Source organism: Oncorhynchus masou, chromosome 14, assembly GCF_036934945.1.
Source record: "Oncorhynchus masou masou isolate Uvic2021 chromosome 14, UVic_Omas_1.1, whole genome shotgun sequence".
Lineage (NCBI taxonomy): Eukaryota > Metazoa > Chordata > Actinopteri > Salmoniformes > Salmonidae > Oncorhynchus > Oncorhynchus masou.
In genome coordinates this window covers 31,820,966-31,847,352 of record NC_088225.1, presented here as the reverse complement: position 1 = coordinate 31,847,352, position 26,387 = coordinate 31,820,966, and the positions used below count along the sequence as shown (strand labels likewise).

General features: G+C 44.4%; 3 protein-coding genes across 3 annotated transcripts in view; 1 reads left to right on the top strand and 2 right to left on the bottom strand.

Moving 5' to 3' along the window:
- LOC135553872 (ras-related protein Rab-26-like) overlaps window positions 1-26,387 on the bottom strand; it is a 98,320-nt gene that overhangs the window by 65,623 nt on the left and 6,310 nt on the right. The gene's annotated exons all lie outside the window — the stretch shown is intronic.
- On the top strand, window positions 2,023-2,538 carry LOC135554842 (claudin-3-like). Its single transcript, XM_064987285.1, has one exon. The coding sequence runs from the start codon at window positions 2,023-2,025 to the stop codon at window positions 2,536-2,538; it is 516 nt and encodes a 171-aa protein (XP_064843357.1).
- Window positions 22,598-23,788, bottom strand: LOC135554841 (claudin-3-like). Its single transcript, XM_064987284.1, has one exon. It carries the CDS (start codon window positions 23,675-23,677, stop codon window positions 22,598-22,600), a length of 1,080 nt encoding a protein of 359 aa, XP_064843356.1. The 5' UTR covers window positions 23,678-23,788.

Below are 26,387 nucleotides of genomic sequence, written 5' to 3'. Positions count from 1 at the left end.
AAGCCACAGGACAGGTCTCATCTACCACCAAGCCAGAGGACAGGTCTCATCTACCACCAAGCCACAGGACAGGTCTCATCTACCACCAGACCACAAGACAGGTCTCATCTACCACCAGACCACAAGACAGGTCTCATCTACCACCAGGCCACAGGACAGGTCTCATCTACCACCAGGCCACAGGACAGGTCTCATCTACCACCAGGCCACAGGACAGGTCTCATCTACCACCAAGCCACAGGACAGGTCTCATCTACCACCAAGCCAGAGGACAGGTCTCATCTACCACCAAGCCACAGGACAGGTCTCATCTACCACCAGACCACAAGACAGGTCTCATCTACCACCAGACCACAAGACAGGTCTCATCTCCCACCAAGCCACAGGACAGGTCTCATCTACCACCAGGCCACAGGACAGGTCTCATCTACCACCAGGCCACAGGACAGGTCTTATCTACCACCAAGCCACAGGACAGGCCTCATCTCCCACCAGGCCACAGGACAGGTCTCATCTACCACCAGGCCACAGGACAGGTCTCATCTACCACCAGACCACAAGACAGGTTTCATCTACCACCAAGCCACAGGACAGGTCTTATCTACCACCAAGCCACAGGACAGGCCTCATCTCCCACCAGGCCACAGGACAGGTCTCATCTACCACCAGACCACAAGACAGGTCTCATCTACCACCAGACCACAAGACAGGTCTCATCTCCCACCAGACCACAAGACAGGTCTCATCTCCCACCAGGCCACAGGACAGGTCTCATCTCCCACCAGACCACAAGACAGGTCTCATCTACCACCAGACCACAAGACAGGTCTCATCTACCACCAGACCACAAGACAGGTCTCATCTACCACCAGACCACAAGACAGGTCTCATCTACCACCAGACCACAAGACAGGTCTCATCTACCACCAGACCACAAGACAGGTCTCATCTACCACCAGATAGGCCTCATCTCCCACCAGACCACAAGACAGGTCTCATCTACCACCAGACCACAAGACAGGTCTCATCTACCACCAGACCACAAGACAGGTCTCATCTACCACCAGACCACCAGACAGGTCTCATCTACCACCAGCCCACAGGACAGGTCCCAATAGCCTTTACAAGTAACTTAAGACACACTGGGAATGAACAGGCACAGGGGCAAAACAGTAAATCCTCAGTCCTCTGGCTGGTAAATACTGTATGAAACATGTTATACGATATACTGTATATATTTGAGGCTAGAGTCTGCTGTTGTTCTGTACAGCCATAACAAGCTAAATATCTCAGCCAAGTATCTCAAGATATACTGTATATATACACATACACACGATTCTTCATTCTCTCTCTCTACCTCTTCTCTCCATCTCTCTCCCTGTTCTCTAATCTCTCCATCTCTCAAGCTCTCTCCTCAAATCTTTCTCCCTCTGCCAGATCTCCCCCTCCTTACCTGTCCATTCCCTCTTCCGCCTTCTCCCTCCCTCCCTCTACTCCCACCATCCTTCCCATCTCTCAGAGGGCCTCAGTCTTTGAGTTTATTTCCCCATTACTGTGCTCTCTGACAAGCTGCTCTGGAGATGTACAGTCCAGTCGAGCCTAGACCCCTGTGGGTCTGTCAGTAATTACTGAGCAAAATAACACCAGCTCTCCCTCCCTCCAGTAAGTGTTGTTAAATATTAATGTTCCTCTTCAGGGTCGGCCTCTTTGCATCCTGGTGGCATTAGGACAGCAGGTGGCACAGCTCAATCTCACTAATTAGAAACGCTACCCCAGACAGAACACACACACATAAATCTGTCATTTTAATAAAACATACTGGTGGAAATACTTTCCTATGTAACAGTAACTTCAGCAACAAACTTCAGAGTGAAATAATCTGCTGTTCTAGAACTTTGTAAAGACTTAAGCTGTCATAGCTCCAGGATCTCTGGAAGTTCAACATCTCTGCGGTTTTGAAATGTCTTTGTTGACTCATATCCTTATTCCTCCAGGAAGGGCAGGTGTACCCAGGGACCCAGTATGTCGATGGACGTGGAGATTGTGGGCATCGTCCTGGGAGTCATAGGATTAATCACCACCATTGTAGTGTGTGCACTCCCCACCTGGATGGAGACGACCTTCACAGCAGCTATCTTTGTCACCACGGAGGTGGTCTGGGACGGCCTGTGGATAAGCTGTGTGAAAAGGAGCACGAGCCACATTCAGTGTGAAGTCTACGACTCCATGCCAAGCTCCGCATGGAGCTCCAACCTGCAGGCCACCAGAGCCATGACCATCATGGCTATTATCCTGGGGTTTCTGGGAGTCATGGTCTCCATGGTCGGGCACAAGACCACCAACTACATTAAGGGCAAGATATACAAGTTGATCGTTATAACAGGAATATTCTTCAACCTGGCCAGATTTCTCATCCTCATTCCTGTCTCCTGGAAGGCCAGGGCAATCCTCAGCGACTCCTCCAATAAGTTGACTAGAGAGAAGAGGGAACTGGGGGATCGCTCTACTTCGGCTAGGGGGCTGCAGCCTTTCTCCTGATTGCTCCCTATAGTGTGTTCAGTGACTCAGTCAGTCATTTAGGTGAAACATGGATGTGAAAAATACCTTTCTATGACTTCTCTATAACTTTGAAATAGACGAGGCTGTCAAAGCCATAGAATTAGAATACAAGAATGGACATGAATGTTATTATGACAGTATAAAATGTCAGCCATTTTGGTCAGGGAGTAGGTCAGTTGGTCCTCCCCTTCAACTACACCGATTGAAGTGGATTTAAGTAACATCAATAAGGGATCATAGCTTTCACCTGGATTAAACTGGTCAGTCTGCAATGGAAAGAGCAGGTGTCCTTAATGTTTTCTACACTCAATGTATATTTTAGATGCTATTTATACAGAGTTGGTATAAAACCTGTATGAACTATAATTATATGAGATTATTTTAGGGTGACAATTATATATCACATGCCTTACTTTTATTTTCCTGCATAAGTAAAAGCAGGAAAGGCATCACGTATGACTAGACCCGCACAGAACCTGCGCATGCAGAATTCTGACGAAAATCCGCAGAATTTCCAATAAAATGCATAGGATTCTAAAGCTAAAAAGCTGCCAGCTGATAGCAAAGTTAAATAAAATTGAATTGTTGAATAACAGTTTTTCCACCGTTTTCATTGATGTATCTCAAATTGATGTATCTCGAATGAATGACAGCGTTCTGAGGAAAGAAGTATCAGATTAAAAAGAACAGATTAACAGCAGAGGAGCTGAGGAGTAAATGTTTGGCGACCAGAATAACAGTCAGGGACAAGGTCAGGGAGTTTCCAGCTGAACTGTACGAGGATGGAGGAGTACTTGTCTGCAAAGTCTGTCAGCATTCAATACACATACGGTGTCAAACTGAGGTGGAGCACCTGAGGTCGCTCCGACACAAAAATAGGAGGGCTAGTGGACCAGGTAAACATTTGGATGCTTTAGCTAGCGACAGATATATAAACTAGCTAGTAGGTTTGTTGTAGTTAGCTAATATCTGTTCTTCGTTGTAGTTAGCTAATATCTGTTCTTGACAAATCCATTTGTCTGTATCTACATAGTAGCTTCTTCAGTGTGCCCCTGTTTCAGCTAAGTCAGCTAGTTAACGTTAGCCTGGCAAGCTTTCCACGCTGTCACTTTCCATGCTGTCACTCCAGCTCCATCACATCATTTAGCCTAGCTAGCTAACTTAGCTGAAGTAATGTTAGCTAGCTAACAAAAGTGATGTGGTGGAGCTATCAAAACAAGTGACAAGTTAGGAAAGACAAAAGCAGCAAGTCACAGACATATTTAGTGACTTTTTTTGTTATCTTTCATTGTTTGAAAATATTTTTGTGTGAGAGACCTTCTGTCAGGTTTATGGGCTGTGTGTCTGTTTCTGTGTGTTCAAGGCCTCTGTCACGTTTATGGGCAGTCTGTGTGTGTGGGTGGCTTCAGGAGAGAGTGTGCTCAGCTTCAAAGATTGAGATCCATTGTAGGCCTGCTATTGAACTCAACCTGAGAATTCTTATTTTACCAAATGAACCATTTGTTATTTATTTTCTAAATTGTTTTCCAGTCCAAACAAGAACACAGCCTCTGACCTCCTGTCTGTTAAAGATTCCCTCCACAGCTGAGAGAAAGGAATTCATCTTGGACTTCTCAAGATCATTAATCAAGGCAAACATACTTTGAGAAGGGGCCCAAGTTGCCCACATTTCTGAAGAAACACTGCAAGCAGGGAGGGTCTATCCCAGCGCCATCCCATCTGAGTACAGAATACCTGCCAGAGCTCTATCCACAATATGTGCAGGACATCAAAGATGCTGTAGAGGGAAGGACATTTATGTCATCCTTGATGAGACAATCGATGCCTTTGGAAGACTCGCCATCCTACACCAGCCGGTGTGTGAACGACCTGTTGTAGCAGATCTTTCCATGTGTTTGGTGCCATTCCGTTTACTTCGTTCCAGCCATTATTATGAGCCGTCCTCCCCTCAGCAGCCTCCACTGAGCCTCACGATCTCTCTCCATAAACGGCCGCTGTTAATTGGATATTTGAGTGGTATAAAATTAAAGTGAATTATACCTGACAATTAAGAGTGGTTTAGGTGACATTCCCATCCTTTTTGGGCTCTGCCTGTCAAGCAGCAGTGGGGTGTATTTGCCGATGTACTGTTAACTGATCATGTTTACTTTGCAAGCTACCGGTAGAAACCCTTTGTACAGTTGGCTAAACATAGTGATAAGTAGACCTAATGTGCTAAGGAAATGTTTTGTTGGCGAGTATTTTTCTATGCTTATACAGGCGCAATAAAGGCCTAGTGTACAAATATTTAATTAATATCTATATTTTTTTCTTGTGATTTATCAAAGGGGTGCTGTAGCTATGGATACAAACCACAACCACATACTGACCCAATTCTGTATTAACAGGTTATGTTTCCATGATGAAATGAGTGACAAATTGTTGATCGGCGAGAAGAGGGAACTTGGGGGGAGCGCTCTACTTCAGCTGGAGTATCTAAAGCTGAAGTTATTAACTCTGCCGCAATATTGTTCATCATGGCTGGTATCATCCAGCTGATCGGTCTTCTTTTTTGCCCTCGACTTAACACAAAACTCGGACCGGGACAACGTCCTGCGGAGTAATGCCCTCTGCTGCTGATAGGAGGGACCATGCTCTGCTGCTTCTGATAGGAGGGACCATGCTCTGCTGTTTCTGATAGGTGGGACCATGCTCTGCTGTTTCTGATAGGAGGGACCATGCTCTGCTGCTTCTGATAGGATGGACCATGCTCTGCTGCTTCTGATAGGAGGGACCATGCTCTGCTGCTTCTGATAGGATGGACCATGTTCTGCTGCTTCTGATAGGAGGGACCATGCTCTGCTGCTTCTGATAGGAGGGACCATGCTCTGCTGCTTCTGATAGAAGGGACCATGCTCTGCTGCTTCTGATAGGAGGGACCATGCTCTGCTGCTTCTGATAGGAGGGACCATGCTCTGCTGCTTCTGATAGGAGGGACCATGCTCTGCTGCTTCTGATAGGATGGACCATGCTCTGCTGCTTCTGATAGGAGGGACCATGCTCTGCTGCTTCTGATAGGATGGACCATGCTCTGCTGCTTCTGATAGAAGGGACCATGCTCTGCTGCTTCTGATAGGAGGGACCATGCTCTGCTGCTTCTGATAGGAGGGACCATGCTCTGCTGCTTCTGATAGGAGGGACCATGCTCTGCTGCTTCTGATAGGATGGACCATGCTCTGCTGCTTCTGATAGGAGGGACCATGCTCTGCTGCTTCTGATAGGAGGGACCATGCTCTGCTGTTTCTGATAGAAGGGACCATGCTCTGCTGCTTCTGATAGGAGGGACCATGCTCTGCTGCTTCTGATAGGAGGGACCACGCTCTGCTGCTTCTGATTGGAGGGACTATGCTTTGCTGCTTCTGATAGGAGGGACCATGCTCTGCTGCTGCTGCTTTAAAGTTGCACTATGCAGAAATCTAAAAAGTGTGAATAGTTCGCCTAATTTCAGTTTATGTAGAGAATCATTGTACCATCTAAACCACCGTGGAACATATTTTCCATAACCAAAAATATTGTACTTTCAGCTGTTTGAAGCTGGTGTACAAAACGAAAGTAAAAGACACAAAAACAAAATGTAAGAACAGGAAGCATAGAAATAGCGCAAATAGAACATATATACCACTCAGACTTACTTTCAATGAAAATGACAGATCTATAAACACACATTTATGTATGAATTTGGTTGGGTCGCCCAAAAAGTGACAGTTATTTACAATAAAATGTTATTATTCAACTCCTAACTTAATGTGTTCATTGGGTGGAGCTGTATATTGCACTTGGTTTTCAGCCATGTGGATATCAACCACAACCACAAACTGCCTCAATGTGTTGTCATGGAAACACAACCTAACAGCATTGAGCGGTTACACAGAGGCCTACTGAGTGGCTCAATTCTCTTATCTTACAGAAGACCTCAGCAACAAACTTCAGAGTGAAATAAGCTGCTGTTCTAGAACTTTGTAAAGACTGAAGCTGTCATAGCTCCAGGATCTCTGGAAGTTCATCATCGCTGCTGTTCTGCAATCTTCTTCAATCTACAGGAGCATAATGTAGCATCATTATATTGTATTATTTCCATGTCTTGTTCTACAGGACCATAATGTAGCAGTGTGATATTACCATTCAGACTGATGCACCACAATAGAGCATAACTCTGACAAACTTGCTGCTAAGTCGGTCCAAAAAAAAGCAGGATTTATATCCTATTATGCTAAATGATGATGGTGATGATGATGGTAATGATGGTGGTGATAATGATGGCGATGAGGATGACGATGATACAGTTAGTCTTCCCGTCTCGAGTGAAGCACAAACAGAAGCTGTCTCGAGACGACTTATTCTTATTTTCCGATTGTGCATGTGTTAAAAAAGCCCCAACTAATCTAAATCCAATTCCCAAGAATAAACATTACTGTAACTCTGAGAAGTGATTAAGACTGGGTCTATCATTTCACAAACCCTCAAACAAGTGAGAGGATAATAGAGAAAACACAGGCACGCACACACACAATATCTTCTAGCTAAAGGATGGGGCTGGGCTTACAAGGAACTAAAAAGGACGCACACTCCCAGCTTTGCGTCCTCCTGTGAGAGAGCCGAACTTCAGTAAGCCTCGGTTAAATCAGTCTATTTCACTGCCTGGCTGGTGTTCATGTTGGTTAAATCAGTCTATTTCACTGCCTGGCTGGTGTTCATGATGGTTAATCAGTCTATTTCTCAGCCTGGCTGGTGTTCATGATGGTTAATCAGTCTATTTTGCTGCCTGGCTGGTGTTCATGACGGTTAAATCAGTCTATTTCACTGCCTGGCTGGTTTCCATGATGGTTAATCAGTCTATTTCACTGCCTGGCTGGTGTTCATGATGGTTAATCAGTCTATTTCGCTGCCTGGCTGGTTTCCATGATGGTTAATCAGTCTATTTCACTGCCTGGCTGGTGTTCATGATGGTTAATCAGTCTATTTCGCTGCCTGGCTGGTGTTCATGATGGTTAATCAGTCTATTTCGCTGCCTGGCTGGTGTTCATGATGGTTAAATCAGTCTATTTCACTGCCTGGCTGGTTTCCATGATGGTTAATCAGTCTATTTCACTGCCTGGCTGGTGTTCATGATGGTTAATCAGTCTATTTCGCTGCCTGGCTGGTGTTCATGATGGTTAAATCAGTCTATTTCACTGCCTGGCTGGTGTTCATGATGGTTAATCAGTCTATTTCACTGCCTGGCTGGTGTTCATGATGGTTAATCAGTCTATTTCACTGCCTGGCTGGTGTTCATGATGGTTAAATCAGTCTATTTCACTGCCTGGCTGGTGTTCATGATGGTTAATCAGTCTATTTTGCTGCCTGGCTGGTGTTCATGATGGTTAAATCAGTCTATTTCACTGCCTGGCTGGTTTTCATGATGGTTAATCAGTCTACTTCACTGCCTGGCTGGTTTCCATGATGGTTAATCAGTCTACTTCACTGCCTGGCTGGTTTTCATGTTGGTTAAATCAGTCTACTTCACTGCCTGGCTGGTTTTCATGATGGTTAATCAGTCTACTTCACTGCCTGGCTGGTTTTCATGTTGGTTAAATCAGTCTACTTCACTGCCTGGCTGGTTTTCATGATGGTTAATCAGTCTATTTTCACTGCCTGGCTGGTGTTCATGATGGTTAATCAGTCTACTTCACTGCCTGGCTGGTGTTCATGATGGTTAATCAGTCTACTTCACTGCCTGGCTGGTTTTCATGATGGTTAATCAGTCTACTTCACTGCCTGGCTGGTTTCCATGATGGTTAATCAGTCTACTTCACTGCCTGGTGTTCATGATGGGTTTTCACTGCCTGGCTGGTTTCCATGATGGTTAATCAGTCTATTTCACTGCCTCTGGTGTTCATGATGGTTAATCAGCCTGCCTGCTTCTTATCATCCTCCCACATGTTGAAAGCTACAGTCCAGTTCTTTTCTCCTCTGGTTTTCTACCTAGTTTTTTTACACACCTCACAAGACACACCTCTCTTATAATAATTGAAAGACAGTGGAGCTGCTTCTTCCTGAGCTTTCTAAGGCTGGGATTCAATCCGTAGTGCAGCATCCTGGGACAGACAAAAATGCTACTTTTAAAAGGCATTTTCTTGGGAGATGGCGTTCATGGTAAACAATGTTCACGTCAATATAGCACTGATTTAGATTAAACCCATTCCTAAGATTCTGATTGTGTATACAATTCAACCCTAGAAAGGTCACGAAGCAGCAGCCTAACCATATCAAATGTCCTGGACTCCTTCCATACAAAGGTCATCAGTTCAACAAGTCAACATTCACAGTAATTTTTCCAAATACAAGAACAGAATATAACTTGTCCACTGCAACAAAACAGTTAGCATATATAGATATATGTAATGCCTTCGCAAAGTATTCAGACCCCTTGACTTTTTCCAGATTTTGTTATGGTACAGTCTTATTTGAGGCACAGATCTGGGGAAGGGTACCACAAAAATGAGATGAAGTGAGGAAGAACAGATATCACTATGGTTCTGTCTAGCAACAGAGATGCATTGGCTGTTCAGATGTGTAGGAGGAGACTCAGCCTAGGAGAAAGGGTTAAATATCAGTGCTTGTGTGAACAACGATCGATCGTGCATTCGGAAAGTATAGATAGATAAGATAGGGATGTGGCCGTGGTTTGCAATATAAATCAATCAGTCAGGCATTCAGTTACTAATCGATTGAACATTAGAATGGGCAACAACGAGTGACCTACTGTAAGTGACTTTCAGTGTGGTATGATTGTTGGTGCCAGACACGCCGGTTCCAGTATATCAGAAACGGCCTCCTGGGCTTTTCACGTATGACAGTGTGTAGTGTTTACTGAGAATGGTGCGACAAACATAAAACATTCAGTCAGTGGCTATCCTGCAGCCGAAAACAGCTCGTTGATGAGAGGTCGAAGGAGAATGTCAAGAATCGTGCAAGCTAACGGGCCACAGACAGACAAATAACGGCGCAGTACAACAGTGGTGTGCAGAACGGCATCTCAGAACACACAACTCGTCGGTCTTTGTCACAGACGGGCTATTGCTGCAGACAACCACACCGGGTTCCACTCCTACCAGCTAAAAACAAGAAGCAGGCCACCAACACTGGATAATTGAGGAGTGGAAAAACATTGCCTAGTCCGATGAATCCCAGTTCCTGTTGCGTCATGCTGATGGCAGAGTCAGGATTTGGTGTGAGCATCATGAGTCCGTGGCCCAATCCTGGTGGGGAATGTTTTCCTGGCACATGTTAGGCAACTTGATAGAAATTGAGCAACATTTCCATGCCCCGAAGAATTCAGGCTGTTCTGGAGCAAAGGTGGGTTCGAACCAGTACTAGCTGGGTGTACCTAATAAAACGGCCACTGAGTGTAATGTAATGGCCTTTGTAGGGACTTTGTGAGGTGTTGTATAATGCACACTGACGTAATATAGTAGTGTAATGTAGTACTACTCACAAGAAAGTTAAGTTATAAGCGTTTTGATGACCTGTTGCAGATTGGGTTGGGCACGGATTTCTTTAGTGCTGTGGATCTTTGTTCCACAGATACAGACCCTTGTTTTGTTGTTGTTTTTTATTCCACTTATCACATTGAATCACAGCTGAAATGCATGTGTGATTTCCATTAGCAGTCTCGCACCCACACATGCACGTAGGTACGCAGGCTGGGGTACTTGCACGCACGCACACACATCCCCCTCCCCTCCACAGACTGGGTCTCCAATGACACATTATTTGCCATATAGTGCACTACTTCTGATCAGATACCCTACCCTTATGTAGTGCACTTAGGGATAGGGTGTCATTTGTCGTTAGCCCAATTGTTTGAGGTCAGAAAGAAAGTGTGGATGCCTGGACAGTGTCTCCCAACAATACAGGTAGATTGATTGGCAGATGAGTGTAAACCCTGATTAGAAGCATCTGTTGTTCATCGGTTGTTCTTTACAAATGCTGTTTTGAATGAAAAGAAAATTGTACCTAAATGCTGAAGAAGGCTATAAAGCCAAAACGTCTGTGCACACTTTTTCAAAATCAAATAATGGTGTAAGCTTTATGCGACATCTTTCTGAGTGCAAACCCATTACACCTTTTTGAGTGTCTCACAACACCCATGCTATGACCTCTGACCTCAAGCTATATTGCCTGAATGATTTACATTGTTTGACTAACTCTTTGCAGTTACAGGGTGCTGCTTGTCCATTTCTCTTTAGTCAACCTTGAGATGTGTGTGTGTGTGTGTTTCTGTAATGACTCAAGTGGATGCTAGTCATCTCCAAGAAGGAGTTCATTGTTCTGATGATGATGACGAGAGGAGAAAGGGAGGGAATCGATCAATCGTAAACACAGTGAATGCCATGGTCTTTGTTTGATGTGCAGTTTTTATTCCATCTGCCTATTATACCGTACAGTATGAAGCCAATGTCTCTATATTTTGCTATGACTCATGCTTGGGTGAGAGAAGGAATCAACCATTCACAATATTTCTTCACAGCCCATTTAGGTTCAGATGTAGGATCACTCGGTCTCCCGAGTAGGGCAGCGGTCTAAGGCACTGCATCTCAGTGCTAGAGGTGTCACTTCAGACACCCTGGTTCATATCCAGGCTGTATCACAACCAGCTGTGATTGGGAGTCCCATAGGGTGGCACACAATTGGCCCAGCAATGTCCAAGTTTGGACGGTGTTGGCTGTCATTGTAAATAATAATGTGTTCTTAAGTTCTTAACTGACTTGTCTAGTTAAATAAAGGTTAAATGTCAAAATAAAGAAATATTTGAGCCACTTTGCTACAGCAGGAAAATAACCATGCAGCAACAGGAAATGGTAATAATTATGTGGATTATGGACATTTGTGTAGGGGTTGATACATTTTTCGTAAGGCAAAATCAAGTCTGACAAAGTGGAAATTCAACAACAGAAGCCATTTTTAAACCTTGAATACACTACAAGTTAAAAATGTCCTGCATTGCAGTTCTCCTGCAACAGGCTGATCAAATTAAAAGCCTAGATCTGTACAACACAAGGTTAGGGTGTGTTCTAACTACAGTCTGAAATGTTATTGTCCCTCTCTTCTGCTTTCAACATTTCTCTGCAGTCCATTTAGCTACTGAGCCGTCATCAATAGTAATCCCAATTCTCCCACAGGTGCCAATGAAGCATTACTAGGCCCTATAGCCACAATAACACAGCCCTGGGCCTTGGTGACACAGCACACCGAGGTCCAATGGTTTCCTCACATTTAGAAATCAAGGGTCAAATGAAGAGGCAATTTCTGCATCAATCTTCATAGTCAGCAAAAGTGATACTCAAACTAGCCTGGCCTACTGTTAAAGCTACTTCATGACAACTGCTGATGTAAAAAGGGCCCAATAAAAAAAAATGGCATTGATTGACAGAAATCTGGCAAGGAAGAGAACAAGCCGTAGATATGCATTTTTCTGTCTAAAGTTCAGAGGAAGTCACTCTTCAAAACACAACAACTCCACTGGTGAATAGGCTCCATGTCCTCTACGGTGTCCATGTTAGGACAGCCCTAGTCTACGCACAACTTTGTTCAATCTAGAAGTTGTGATGAGACCGAAGCTATCCTAATGTGGACAACGTACTCTAACCCCTCACAGAGTACATGGGTAGCGTAAACTAACAACCTCATCTCCATCACATCCTACCTGACCAAAGGAGAGAGATGACCAAAGGTAAGAGATGAAATGTAAGTTGGGCTTTGAAAACCCTCTCTCTCGACTATCTATTTCTGTTCGGATGCAATCAGACAAGGTAACATGCTGTGTATGTAAGAGCTCTTGTTTATGTTCTGAAGCTGTGGCGCTCCTTATAATGTTGTGAGTGTGTGTGGGTGCTTTGAGTGTTTGTTTTAGTTTGTCTACATTAGAGAGAGAAAGTTTGTGTCTGTTGATTACAGTATGTGTGTGTGTCGTGAGTGTTGATTGCATGTTTACAGTATGCGTGTGTGAGCGCGGTGGTGTGTTTGTAGTCTGATGCTCTCTGATTACCGCGCATGGCAGTGCTATAGATTAGACCAGCCTAGACAGCTGCTCCAAACATAAGGCGGGCTCAGTGGTTCAGCGATCTGCTCCCTCCATAAGACTGGCTCAGTGGTTCAGTGATCTGCTCCCTCCATAAGACTGGCTCAGTGGTTCAGCTCCCTCCATAAGATCTGCTCTGCTCCTCCATAAGACTGGCTCAGTGGTTCAGTGATCTGCTCCCTCCATAAGACTGGCTCAGTGGCTCAGTGATCTGCTCCCTCCATAAGACTGGCTCAGTGGTTCAGCGATCTGCTCCCTCAATAAGACTGGCTCAGTGGTTCAGTGATCTGCTCCCTCCATAAGACTGGCTCAGTGGCTCAGTGATCTGCTCCCTCCATAAGACTGGCTCAGTGGTTCAGTGATCCGCTCCCTCCATAAGACTGGCTCAGTGGTTCAGTGATCCGCTCCCTCCATAAGACTGGCTCAGTGGTTCAGTGATCTGCTCCCTCCATAAGACTGGCTCAGTGGTTCAGTGATCTGCTCCCTCCATAAGACTGGCTCAGTGGTTCAGTGATCTGCTCCCTCCATAAGACTGGCTCAGTGGTTCAGTGATCTGCTCCCTCCATAAGACTGGCTCAGTGGTTCAGTGATCTGCTCCCTCCATAAGACTGGCTCAGTGGTTCAGCGATCTGCTCCCTCCATAAGACTGGCTCAGTGGTTCAGTGATCCGCTCCCTCCATAAGACTGGCTCAGTGGTTCAGTGATCTGCTCCCTCCATAAGACTGGCTCAGTGGTTCAGCGATCTGCTCCCTCCATAAGACTGGCTCAGTGGTTCAGTGATCTGCTCCCTCCATAAGACTGGCTCAGTGGCTCAGTGATCTGCTCCCTCCATAAGACTGGCTCAGTGGCTCAGTGATCCGCTCCCTCCATAAGACTGGCTCAGTGGTTCAGTGATCTGCTCCCTCCATAAGACTGGCTCAGTGGTTCAGTGATCTGCTCCCTCCATAAGACTGGCTGTGGTTCAGTTGAGACAGCATGCCACATCACTGGCTTCTCCCTTTGGTCTCTTCTCCTCAACCTCTACAGACTGAGTGACACCTCACTCCAAACCTTTTGCACAGTTCTCCACATAAACACACACACACACACCCCACCTCCTTCTTCTCTAACATGGGAAGGCTGCTTACAGATGCCGTATCTTAATTTGAGCCAGTTTCACACAGCAGGAAAATAATCCTGCAGCAACAGGAAATGTGAATTGGATTGTGGATTATAATTAATGGAAACGTTTTATAAGGGTTGATGAAAAAAATTTGAGAAAATCAAGGCTGACATTTTCAATCAGAAATTATAAACGTCAGAAGCCTTTTTAAGTCTCTAATACACAAAGTTTGCATTTCAGGATGATGAAATTAAGAGTCGGCATCTGTACAGTTCACTATGATTAAAATATGTTCACCCAGACAGAATCAGTTGCATTCATATCTCTACAACCACATTTAGAAACTTCGGTAACACTGTCCTTGAAGATCACAGGTATTTAAAGTCACTGGGTATAATGCTTTAAGATGACATAACATTCTAAGACCTGTCATAAGCAAGCATGAGCTAGTGTTGTGACCTGGCTATTTCTTACAAAACAAAATGAGTTTTAGTGCCCACAACAGTTATTCATAAGTTGTAGCTACTGTATAGCAGCTTCTCAAAGAGCCTAAGATGAAAACATAAATGGTACAGTAGATCTGTCATGATAGTGAGATAGCAGCATCAGTTCCGGTTCTTGGGTTTTTCGTCCCTGGTTATTTGGACAAATCACAATTTCACAGGGGTTAGCATCTTTTGAATTTCGTAAGGGGAGGGGACATCTGGCCCATAGACTTGCCAACAACTTGCAAAGAGAGAGTGTGGAGCGCTTCATTCCGGTTCCCATCCTCCTTTCTCTTAAGTATGCACCCAGAACTTACTCGTGCATCTGACCAATTACACAAGACGTTAATTCTGGGTTAAGTGAGATAACTTTAAGGCAGAAAAAGATAAACATTAAACATTCACTAGACTACAAAGCAGTGATGGAGGAGACACTGGAGAGGAGTTCAGAGCCCTTGTGTAGTAGAAGAAGAATCCTCCAATCAGCACATCACCCTTTGATCAAGGTTAATACACCAGGGACGCCAGAGGGAGTGGGTCTCTCTCACTCACCCTCTGTTAACATGCAGACGATGTGGCCTGGGGACAGGTGCAGAGCGGGGAGGGGAACAGTGGTTGAAGGTCAGGCACAGCTCAGTGTGACTTTGGGATGGGGAGAAAGAAGGAGGAGGGAAAGAAAGATGAGGAGGAGAGAAAGAAACAGCGAGGAGGAGAGAAACGCACACTCACTCCTCATATCTGACCACCCCGCAGAGGCCAAAGACTCATTTTTAAAGCATCCGGCTGCGAGGTGAAATGGCACGACTGTTTTTCTATTTTCCACCAAACTGCATATCAATAAGGTGAGAAATGACATCTTGTGTTGGGCCAAAATGGACTGTGTCCTTAGAAAGTGAATGGGAAAATAAGGAAGACACTTCTGTAGTGTATGTGTGAGAGTGTTTATGGGGGTGATAGATTGAGTGACCCGGGAGAGGAGGAATCATTAGAGGATGAGTAGTAGGAAGAGGAAGGCTAACTGTGAGCGTGACATTTAGACAGACCCTGCAGGTGCAAAGCAATTGCCTTTATACTCATGGGGATAGAGACAGACACACAAAACCTCTCACATACACTAGCCTAGTGCACTCACCTACAAGTCAACATTCCACAGATCCTGTCACAATTAATTCCAGCAGAATGACCTAAAAATATATCCTAAACATACATGTTTGGCATATGAAAAGGAGTTGCACCTGGTAAGGAGTAGAATGAGAACACAGACAGGTCTGGTTCCCATGGCTACTAAACATACACTCCAATATACTAACAGCTGCAACTTCCCTGTCAGAATGTGCTAAGCTCTGTTCGGTCTCATCTGAACAAGGGGAGAAAGAAGGGAGGAGAGATCGATTCTACACAACACGCCCTCTGCTCATCCACTTCGTACTCTGAAGCCCCGAGGTGCCGGGGAACAGGGCCCCTGATGATCTATCGCAGGAGCCACTTGATAGATCAACACATCTGACACTTGAGTATGTTCCAATTCTGCAAAGTATTGCAACATTTAAGAATCACAGGAACATGATATACCGATCCTATAAACTGCACAGAAGGCCCCAGATATCCTCACAGAGGTCAGTCAGTGCATATCTTTATCTGTTAGTCAGTATCTCACTCGACAAGTTACTAAATCAGACCCAGGCAACGCTAACAGTAACAAACATTGAGACATCCAGAACACACTGCAAAACCTAGCATCTATAATGGCCATGGTGTCCTAGATCACAGAGACCCCCACCTCACTTAGACTGTAGAAAGAGTCGATGGCAAAGATAGCTGGGGGAGCCCTTTATCCACCTCCATGGCTGGTCTCTATAGGGCGGACAGTTAGATCCCCAGGACACCTGCAGCAGTGTAAAAGACCAGCCCTACAGTCCATCACTAAGACAACGCTTCTCTGTGACTGCTCCAGTGTATAAAAGCTCCACTGACAGATATAATGCACTAAAAGTGTTTTGTGACCGCTAAAGTAGTATTAATTATCTGACACTGGAGTGCCGTAGTGCCTGCAACTGTTCGGATAAAAGAAAACCTTTCCCTGTGGTAAGTGTTTTGTTCTTCTGGGTTTGTTAGGGCCAACAGGTCAGAGGCATTACCTATAAGGGCCCAGAGTTGTCCAGCAGGTATATTTCACTGGTCACCCCCAAAGGCAATTCCTCATTTGGTCATCTTTCCTTCCAGTTCTCTGAGCCAATGACTGGAATGAAAATGAAAACTATTTTCTTATTGGACTGCATAAGGAGACAACCACATATCAGGAACAACTCAGAGCTAGATTGACCTATAGGTGGGGTAGTCTAAGGACAAGCAGCTAGACACTTCTAGCCTCCTTGTCCAAGATGGAGGAGCCAATGCCAGGAGGATTATGGCATTGATGTCAACCATCAGGGTTGCGTTCATTCGGCACCAAACAGATGTAAAAGGATTGACACAGAGGGACTACCCAGACACTTGTCCAATAAGAAAATAGTTTTCATTTTCCCACTACAAAACGTTTTCCATTGTATGCCCTAATGAACACGATCCAGGTAATCTATCCCCAAGGGGGAGAGGGAGGGGGAGGGCAATAGTTATCCTATGGGAAACTTGCTGATAACTACTTTATTGAGGAAGAATGTACTTAGTACCATTGTGACATGTGGTTGTCTCACCGCAACTATTTTAAGATGAATACACTAACTGTAAGTGGCTCTGGATAAGAGTGTCTTTTTATTTATTTTATTTCACCTTTATTTAACCAGGTAGGACAGTTGAGAATAAGTTCTCATTTACAACTGCGACCTGGCCAAGATAAAGCAAAGCAGTGCAACACAAACACAGAGTTACACATGGAGTAAACAAACATATAGTCAATAACACAATAGAAAGGTCTATATACAGTGAGTGCAAATGTAGTAAGATTATCTGGGAGGTAAGGCAATAAATAGGCCATAGTAGCAAAATAATTACAATTTAGCAATTAAACACTGGAGTCATAGATGTGCAAGTAGAGATACTGAGGTGGAAAGGTGCAAAAAAATAATATGGGGATGAGGTAGTTGGGTGGACTGTTTACAGATGGCTATGTACAGGTGCAATGATCAGTAAGCTGCTCTGACAGCTTACGCATTGATGTAAAGTTAGTGAGGGAGATATGAGTGAGGGAGATATGAGTCTCCAGCTTCAGTGATTTTTGCAATTCATTCCAGTCATTGGCAGCAGAGAACTGGAAGGAAAGGTGACCAACTGAGGAATTGCCTTTGGGGGTGTACAGGTGCAGTACAGGTGCATCAAAGCTAGGACCGAGAGACTGAAAAACAGCTTCTATCTCAAGGCCATCAGACTGTTAAACAGCAACCACTAACATTGAGTGGCTGCTGCCAACACACTGACTCAACTCCAGCCACTTCAATAATGGGAATTGATGGGAAATGATGTAAAATATATCACTAGCCACTTTAAACAATGCTACCTAATATAATGTTTACATACCCTACATTATTCATCTCATATGTATATGTATATACTGTACTCTATATCATCCACTGCATCTTTATGTAATACATGTATCACTAGCCACTTTAACTATGCCACTTTGTTTTTATACTCATCTCATATGTATATACTGTACTCGATAACATCTATTGTATCTTGCCTATGCTGCTCTGTACCATCACTCATTCATATATCCTTATGTACATATTCTTTATCCCCTTACACTTGTGTATAAGACAGTAGTTTTGGAATTGTTAGTCAGATTACTTGTTGGTTATTACTGCATTGTCGGAACTAGAAGCACAAGCATTTCACTACACTCGCATTAACATCTGCTAACCATGTGTATGTGACAAATAACATTTGATTTGATTTGGCCAGTGAAATATACCTGCTGGAGCGTGTGCTGCGGATGGGTGCTGCTATGGTGACCAGTGAGCTGAGATAAGGTGGGGCTTTCCCCCAAAAAGACTTATAGATGACCTGGAGCCAGTGGGCTTGGCGACAAATATGAAGTGAGGGCCAGCCAACGAGAGCACAGGTCGCAGTGGTGGGTAGTAGTGGTGGGCTTTGGTGACAAAACGGATGGCACTGTGATAGACTGCATACAATTTGCTGAGTAGTGTTGGAGGCTATTTTGTAAATGATGTCACCGAAGTCAAGGATCGGTAGATTAGTCAGTTTTACGAGGTTGTTTGGCAGCATGAGTGAAGGATGCTTTTTTTGCGAAATGGGAAGCCGATTTTAGATATAATTTTGGATTAGAGATGCTTAATGTGAGTCTGGAAGGAGAGTTTACATTCTAACCAGACACCAAGGTATTTGTAGTTGTCCACACATTGTAAGTCCGAACTGTCCAGAGTAGTGATGCTAGATGGGCAGGCAGGGATCGGTTGAAGAGCATGTATTTAGTTTTACTTGCATTTAAGAGCAGTTGGAGGCCACGGAAGGAGAGTTGCTAAATGACTAACATGTAAATGTATGACCTGTCACCACAGACACACCACAGATCATTAGAAATGCCACGCATGTCGATATAGACTGAACTATTACACACAAGCTCAGAAAGGCTGGGATCAAGGGAAGGGACGACAGCCACCGAGGTCAACAGTGGCCTTGCACTCTAATCAGAGATGGTGATGAACAAACACATGCATCGACAGACGCCGCTCTCTCACACACAGGTGTACATAAATACAACAGCTGTCAATAGAAAAACATTCATGCACTCAACCAAGGAGAGACACTGGACATGACAACAGTTGAAGAGACATATGTCTAAGGACAAGAGAGGTCAAGCTCCTGACATACCCAGCAGGACCTGAATGAGAACAAGACAGACAAGTAGTCTAATCAAGGGGACTTGGTGATTGGGAACGTTTCTTGTGGACCGCCACTAACAACACTGGTCTCTGTGAAGACTATCAAAATGCCTATAGGGATGCATAACAAGAAACACCACCAGGGTTGTCTCAGAATAGGAGCGCTGTTCTAGGACTAGTTCAGCCTTTTAGGTCATAATGAATATGATTACAAGGACAGGAGGGGATCTGTTCCTAGATCAGCACGATTTCTCTGGATACGGGCCCAGAACCCCAGCTTTGATCTCAGATCCACATGAGCTTCCATCAATTCCACTGATACCTTTTAACCAACCGACTTTATACATGATGAAACAGAACATTTGTCTCGTCCCGAAAGGCATACATCTAGGCTGTGTCCCTATGGGCCCCAGTGAAAGGTAATGCACTGAATAGGGAACAGGGTATCATTTGGGACGTAGCTGTATAATGCCAGGAGATGTCACTCAGGGAGGGAAAGACAGATTTATGCAGTTAGAAGCTGACTTTTTTTCCCCAACAGGATCCGACTAGCGTTTGTGCGTTTGAATGAGAGCAGTAGGATTGAGAGAGTTTACTTCTACACAGGAGAAGAGGTGAGGTAGATTATACAAAGAAATGGGGAGGTAGGGAGGGAGAGCGAGAGAGTCTGACGCTCAACAACAAATCAGTAATAAACATAGAGCCCATCAGAAGAGGTTGTTATTTGGCTTGGAAAGAGGAGAAGAGGGGAGAAGGAGAAGAGGAGAGAAACAGGATATTGCTCTATACAATCTGCTCTCCACCTCTCCCTTGTGTCTTTTCATGCTCTCATCCTTCCTTTCCCTCAATGCCTTTTAAGAGGACGTACGCACCCACCGCTGTTGCCATCCAATGGGGACATTTCCTTGACCCATTATGGTTGTCATGGGAATATTGGTTGTTAAGGGAATTATCAACTCCTCTCGCTCAAGTTGAAGACATGTAAGGGTAAATGCTAATGTTGATAGTATTCGGTGCACTGAGTGCAGACCTGGGTTGAACATTTTAAATTTGTTGTTTTCTTTGAAATATTTAGGTGCGCTTGATTTAGCTTACCTGAAAGGACTGTTTTATTGGTTCCATTATACCAGACAAACTAAATCAAATGCTTCTAAAGTATTTCAAATAAAACATGCTATTTCTATCCTGGTTTGCACTGAACAAATACCAGTTAGACCAAGCCAAATTGATCAAATTCGGCAAGACGGTATAGTTTCTCTCTGCTGTAATGTGTTGCTATGGGATTTACTGCTGTTGATGAGATACTGTATGATTCCATTTCCCCACCAGTATCTTTGGGGAGTCAACAACCGTCTTCCACTCCTCCTCACACATATTATTCTCAGCAATGAGATATATAAATATCCAAAGTGCAATCTGGAGAATAACTGAAGTGACGTGACAATGTTTCAACTCTCAGACAATGATGGATGAGAACAATCACAATGTGAGGAGAACAGTGAGTGAGTGTGTGTGTGTGTGTGCAGCACATTGATAGGTTGAAACATTGATTGCTTGTATCTGTTGGTAACAGAGTTGATGAGCCTGACTGGAGCGTCTGACAGTCTAATACATAATGTTCACATCTGGACCAACTCCGAGTCTGTCCATAAAGTCATTGATTGATGTGCTTTGAGTGCTTGGTGAGACAACAGACAGATGCATACACAACAACTTAGCTTCCTCCAATTTCTCTCATTGGAATATTGCACTTTCGCTTGCACAAATAGGCTACCCTGGGGCGGCAGGGTAGCCTAGTGGTTAGAGCGTTGGCCTAGTAACCGGAAGGTTGCGAGTTCAAACCCCCGAGCTGACAAGGTACAAATCTGTCGTTCTGCCCCTGAACAGGCAGTTAACCCACTGTTCCCAGGCCGTCATTGAAAATAAGAATGTGTTCTTAACTGACTTGCCTGGTTAAATAAAGGTTAAATAAAGGTAAAATAAAATAAAAAATAAAAAATGCAAAAACACACACGTGGAAATGGCAATCTGCTGCCTAATAAACCACGTGGAAATGGCAATCTGCTGCCTAATAAACCAAATGGAAATGGCAATCTGCTGCCTAATAAACCATGTGGAAATGGCAATCTGCTGCCTAATAAACCAAATGGAAATGGCAATCTGCTGCCTAATAAACCAGGTGGAAATGGCAATCTGCTGCCTAATAAACCAGGTGGAAATGGCAATCTGCTGCCTAATAAACCAGGTGGAAATTGGAGACGCATCATAAAGTGTCTAGAATCAGGTCAAATCTGGACACATTATGCATCTAGCATTCTTCGTAATTACAAGGGCTTGAAACCAGAAACCAGTTCTAACCTCGCTGCAGAAACATTGCCCAGCAACCACAGTTGAGACTAAATATGGACTAGAAGTGCCCACCCCCCTCACTCCCTCACTCTTCATTCGCTGTCACATGAGTAGTTTGATAACCTATTTCATAAAGGAAAATTAATTATACGAACGACAATCATTGAAATGTTGTCTTTCCTATTGAAGATGTGCCAGGAAGCTGCAGCAGCCACTGCCTCTCTCTTTCTCGTCAATAACAGATTTGTTTATGTTCTTCTTAATAAACAGAGTATGCAGATTATATAAGAAATTAATGAATAAAATAAATAAAAACACAATTAATTGCATCAATCAGTATCCCTCTCTTATGTAACCAAACCAAAACCCTCCTGGGAGAGCATGCCTGGGAGCGTCCTAAACCAATAGAAAATAGGAGCTGAAACAAGCTTACATAACCACAACAAAAATCTAGCAACATTTAAAATGCATGTTGGACATTAATCAGCATTCTGCTCTTAAAGAGGCAGAACACAGAGAATACCAAACATTAGGAACACCTTCCTAATATTGAGTTGCACCATCCTGGACATGAACCTAGCCCTGACACTGGAGAGGCAACAGTTACATAATGGAGGGATAAAGGGAGAGTCAGGGAGGTAGGAAAGAGAAAAAGGGGAAATATAGAATGGGGAGAGGGTGATACAGAGAGAGAGAGAGTTGATGTTCAGCTATGTGGGTATCAACTAGTTCAATATACATCTGCGTGATCAACTAAAAACCCCAGTGTCTACAGCTACACCTTGATGAGACATGTTATCCCTGTCCAGAAACAACCCGAGCTATGAGGAAGAACATAGTTCCACCCAATGAACAAATGAAGTCAGGAGACAGCACAGGAGTTGAATAATAACAGCATTTATTATTCAGAATAATGGAAAAACAATGGATTTTGGAGTCAGTTCCACAACCTATAAAACATTCCACCTCAGTCAGCCCTATACAACATGCTGACATCTACCTTTCAAGTGTTTGGACAAGTGGTGGGCAATCTTACCCTGCAGGGTCCAGTGTGGGTCCAGACCATGAAGCGTATCCATCACCAATCATCTAATTACTTACAACTATTTGCTTCTCTCAGATTCACTAACATGTAAGATACGGTTTAGGCCAATAGAGTCAATGATCAACTCAGGCTTTTCTTTTTAAAGCAGCAGCAGCAGCAGAGTATAGTCCCTCCTATTAGAAGCATTGAAGCAGCCCACCTAACGGGTTCAGCTGAAAACATAAGGCCATTACTCTGCAGGAAGTTGTCAGGGTTTTGTGTCAAGTCGAAGGCAACAAAGGAGGTAAAGATCAGCTGGGTTAAACCAGCCATGATGAACAATAGTCCAATAAAGTTAATCACTTCGGCTTTAGACGGATTCCTCTTGATGCAGTTAGTGCACTTTGATCTGTAGAGGAAGAATATCAGCCCTATAAATAATATCAGCCCGAGCATAAAGGAGAAGGAGGAGAAGGATACAATCAGTTTCCTTCTGTACTGCAGAAGGTCTAACATTCCTAAAGCACATGACCAGGTCACCATGGAGATTATCCATCCTATGACCCCCGTGGTGATGGCCGCGACCTCTGTTCCACTTGTATACAGAGTTCTGCTAAGTATGGCCCCTCCAATCAGGAGAAAGGCTGCAGCCCCCCAGCCGAAGTAGAGCGCTCCCCCCAGTTCCCTCTTCTCTCTAGTCAACTTATTGGAGGAGTCGCTGAGGATTTCCCTGGCCTTCCAGGAGACAGGAATGAGGATGAGAAATCCGGCCAGGATGAAGAATATTCCTGTTATAATGATCAACTTGTATATCTTGCCCTTAATGTAGTTGGTGGTCTTGTGCCCGACCATGGAGACCATGACTCCCAGAATCCCCAGGATAATAGCCATGATGGTCATGGCTCTGGTGGCCTGCAGGTTGGAGCTCCATGCGGAGCTTGGCATGGAGTCGTAGACTTCACACTGAATGTGGCTCGTGCTCCTTTTCACACAGCTTATCCACAGGCCGTCCCAGACCACCTCCGTGGTGACAAAGATAGCTGCTGTGAAGGTCGTCTCCATCCAGGTGGGGAGTGCACACACTACAATGGTGGTGATTAATCCTATGACTCCCAGGACGATGCCCACAATCTCCACGTCCATCGACATACTGGGTCCCTGGGTACATTTCTCTACACCTGCCCTTCCTGGAGGTACAAGGATGTGACTCAACAAAGACATTTCAAAACCGCAGAGATTTTGAACTTCCAGAGATCCTGGAGCTATGACAGCTTAAGTCTTTACAAAGTTCTAGAACAGCAGATTATTTCACTCTGAAGTTTGTTGCTGAGGTCTTCTGTAAGATAAGACAACTGAGCCACTCAGTAGACCTCTATATAATCGCTCAATACTGTGATGTCGTCATGGAAACATAACGTATCACTACAGATTTGGGTCAGTATGTGGTTGTGGTTGAACTAGTGCAATGTACCGCTGTGTCTTCCTGGTCTATTTAAAAGTTACTGTTACATAGGAAATTATTTCCACCAGTATGTTTTACCAAAATGTCAGATTAGTGTCTGTGTGTGTGCATGCATGTGTGCATGTTTGTTTGTCTGTGTGTGACTGTGAGGTGTTTTTATGATACAAAAGGAGACATATCCCTCCCTGAAAAAGCTATCTGATACACAATGCAAATTGCTACAAACGCCATTGAACTGTGAGATGAAGAAAGCATCAGATGTCCATTTCACCAGGTCTCTGGGAGCTCAACTGAAAACATTTCAATAGCAGAAGTCTAAAGTCATTTACGCCCACAAACACACACTATGGGACCAGACACACACCTCCCATTCAGAGCCGCTGTCCATGACCTGCTAACGGGAGTCTGAGAAATCATTTACGGGGTCTGTCATGATCCAGGCACTCCAGAGGCCAGAGCAATCAAGCACAGAGCAATCTCCTGGTCTGTGTCCTACATGGAGCACTACCCTACATGGAGCACTACCCTACATGGAGCACTACCCTACATGGAGCACTACCCTACATGGAGCACTACCCTACATGGAGCACTACCCTACATGGAGCACTACCCTACATGGAGCACTACCCTACATGGAACACTACCCTACATGGAGCACTACCCTACATGGAGCACTACCCTACATGGAACACTACCCTACATGGAGCACTACCCTACATGGAGCACTACCCTACATGGAGCACTACCCTACATGGAGCACTACCCTACATGGAACACTACCCTACATGGAGCACTACCCTACATGGAGCACTACCCTACATGGAACACTACCCTACATGGAGCACTACCCTACATGGAACACTACCCTACATGGAGCACTACCCTACATGGAGCACTACCCTACATGGAGCACTACCCTACATGGAACACTACCCTACATGGAGCACTACCCTACATGGAGCACTACCCTACATGGAGCACTACCCTACATGGAGCACTACCCTACATGGAGCACTACCTTTAACCAGAGCCCTATGGGCAAAAGCAGTGTACTGTGTAGGGAATAGGGTGGCATTTGGGACGCAGACCAGGCCTTTCAGCCAATCGCAGCAAGGTAAACAATCCCCCCCACCACCCGTGGATGGCCTTCTGCCACAGCAGACCCTCTCATCATTTACTGATGAGGATAGATTTTATACCCTTCTCTCTCTCCTGCATAAACACACATACTTAGACTGTAGACACACATCCATCCCATACTTAAAGCCAACATAGAGGCTGACACATAAGTTATGATTGTTTTTAGCAAGTCCTGCAACGCATTATGATAGTATATGGAGAAGGCACTAACATGGCCAGAGGGAGTGGTTTCTACAGCATGAAATTACATATAGAATACCACTAGTGGTGCAAAAATGGTGTGGCCCAGTAGAGATATGAATGTTCTATGCCTGCTATATCTAGGTTCATCCAGTATGAGAATCAACAAAAGCCACAACTGTGACCATTTTATGAGAAATAGTGAAACATAGAAATATAATTACTTGAATATCAGTTATATTCATTCAATTTCCTTGGTGTGAATCGTAAAGGTTTTACACGCTGGATGAATCTAGTTGATGAACCCTGCTGTAGAGGAACTGTCGTACTGTAACAAGAGGCCATGCAGAGGGGAGCCAGGGAGAACCTTGAGGGTAATAATGACAAAGGATTTGAAATATAATGGCAATGAAATACATTTGATTTAATAGGATTGAATGGGAAGGTTTTATGGTGTGAATCACAAAGGTTTTACAAGCTGGATGAGATCCAGTAGAGGAACGGTTTACCAAGAGGCCATGCAGAGGAGAGCCAGGGAGAACCTTGAGGGTGAAAACGTAATCACGAGGGTCTCACAGCGCAGCAACACAATTAAATAACCAATCAATATGACATGAGCAGACCAGGCAGTAAGCCTTTATGTTAGGAGTTCAGAGCCGCTGTGGCTAGTCAGATAATGCTACAGCATGTGTGACCACTCTAAAGGAAAGGCTTTAAGGGCTATAGCTTGCACTAGCCTTGAGTCTATAGGGTCCGAGGTTAAACGTACTGAAAAGAGATTAACAAAAGCAGTGCAGTAGCATTACATCATTAAGCAATACAGAAACACAATGAAGGAGAAACCAACCAGGAACAACACACATGCACACACACGCACAAATGCAGGCACACATACACACCACAGGAGGCTGGTGGCACCTTAATTGGGGAGGACGGGCTCGTGGTAATGGCTGGAACAGTATAGGTGGAATGGTATCAAATACTTCAAACATATCACTGCATTCCAGCCATTATTATCAGCCGTCCTCACCTCAGCAGCCTCCACTGACACACACATAAACACCCCCCCCTCCCCCCAGACTCATTGGAAATTAAATTCCAGAACCAAGACTCATTCCTAGATGTATTTCTTTCTGCCCATGGGGGGCC

What these genes read in the sequence shown, in the direction of transcription:
- LOC135554841 (XM_064987284.1), bottom strand. Translation starts at nt 23,677, where the DNA reads ATGTCTTTGTTGAGTCACATCCTTGTACCTCCAGGAAGGGCAGGTGTA.
- LOC135554842 (XM_064987285.1), top strand. Translation starts at nt 2,023, where the DNA reads ATGTCGATGGACGTGGAGATTGTGGGCATCGTCCTGGGAGTCATAGGA.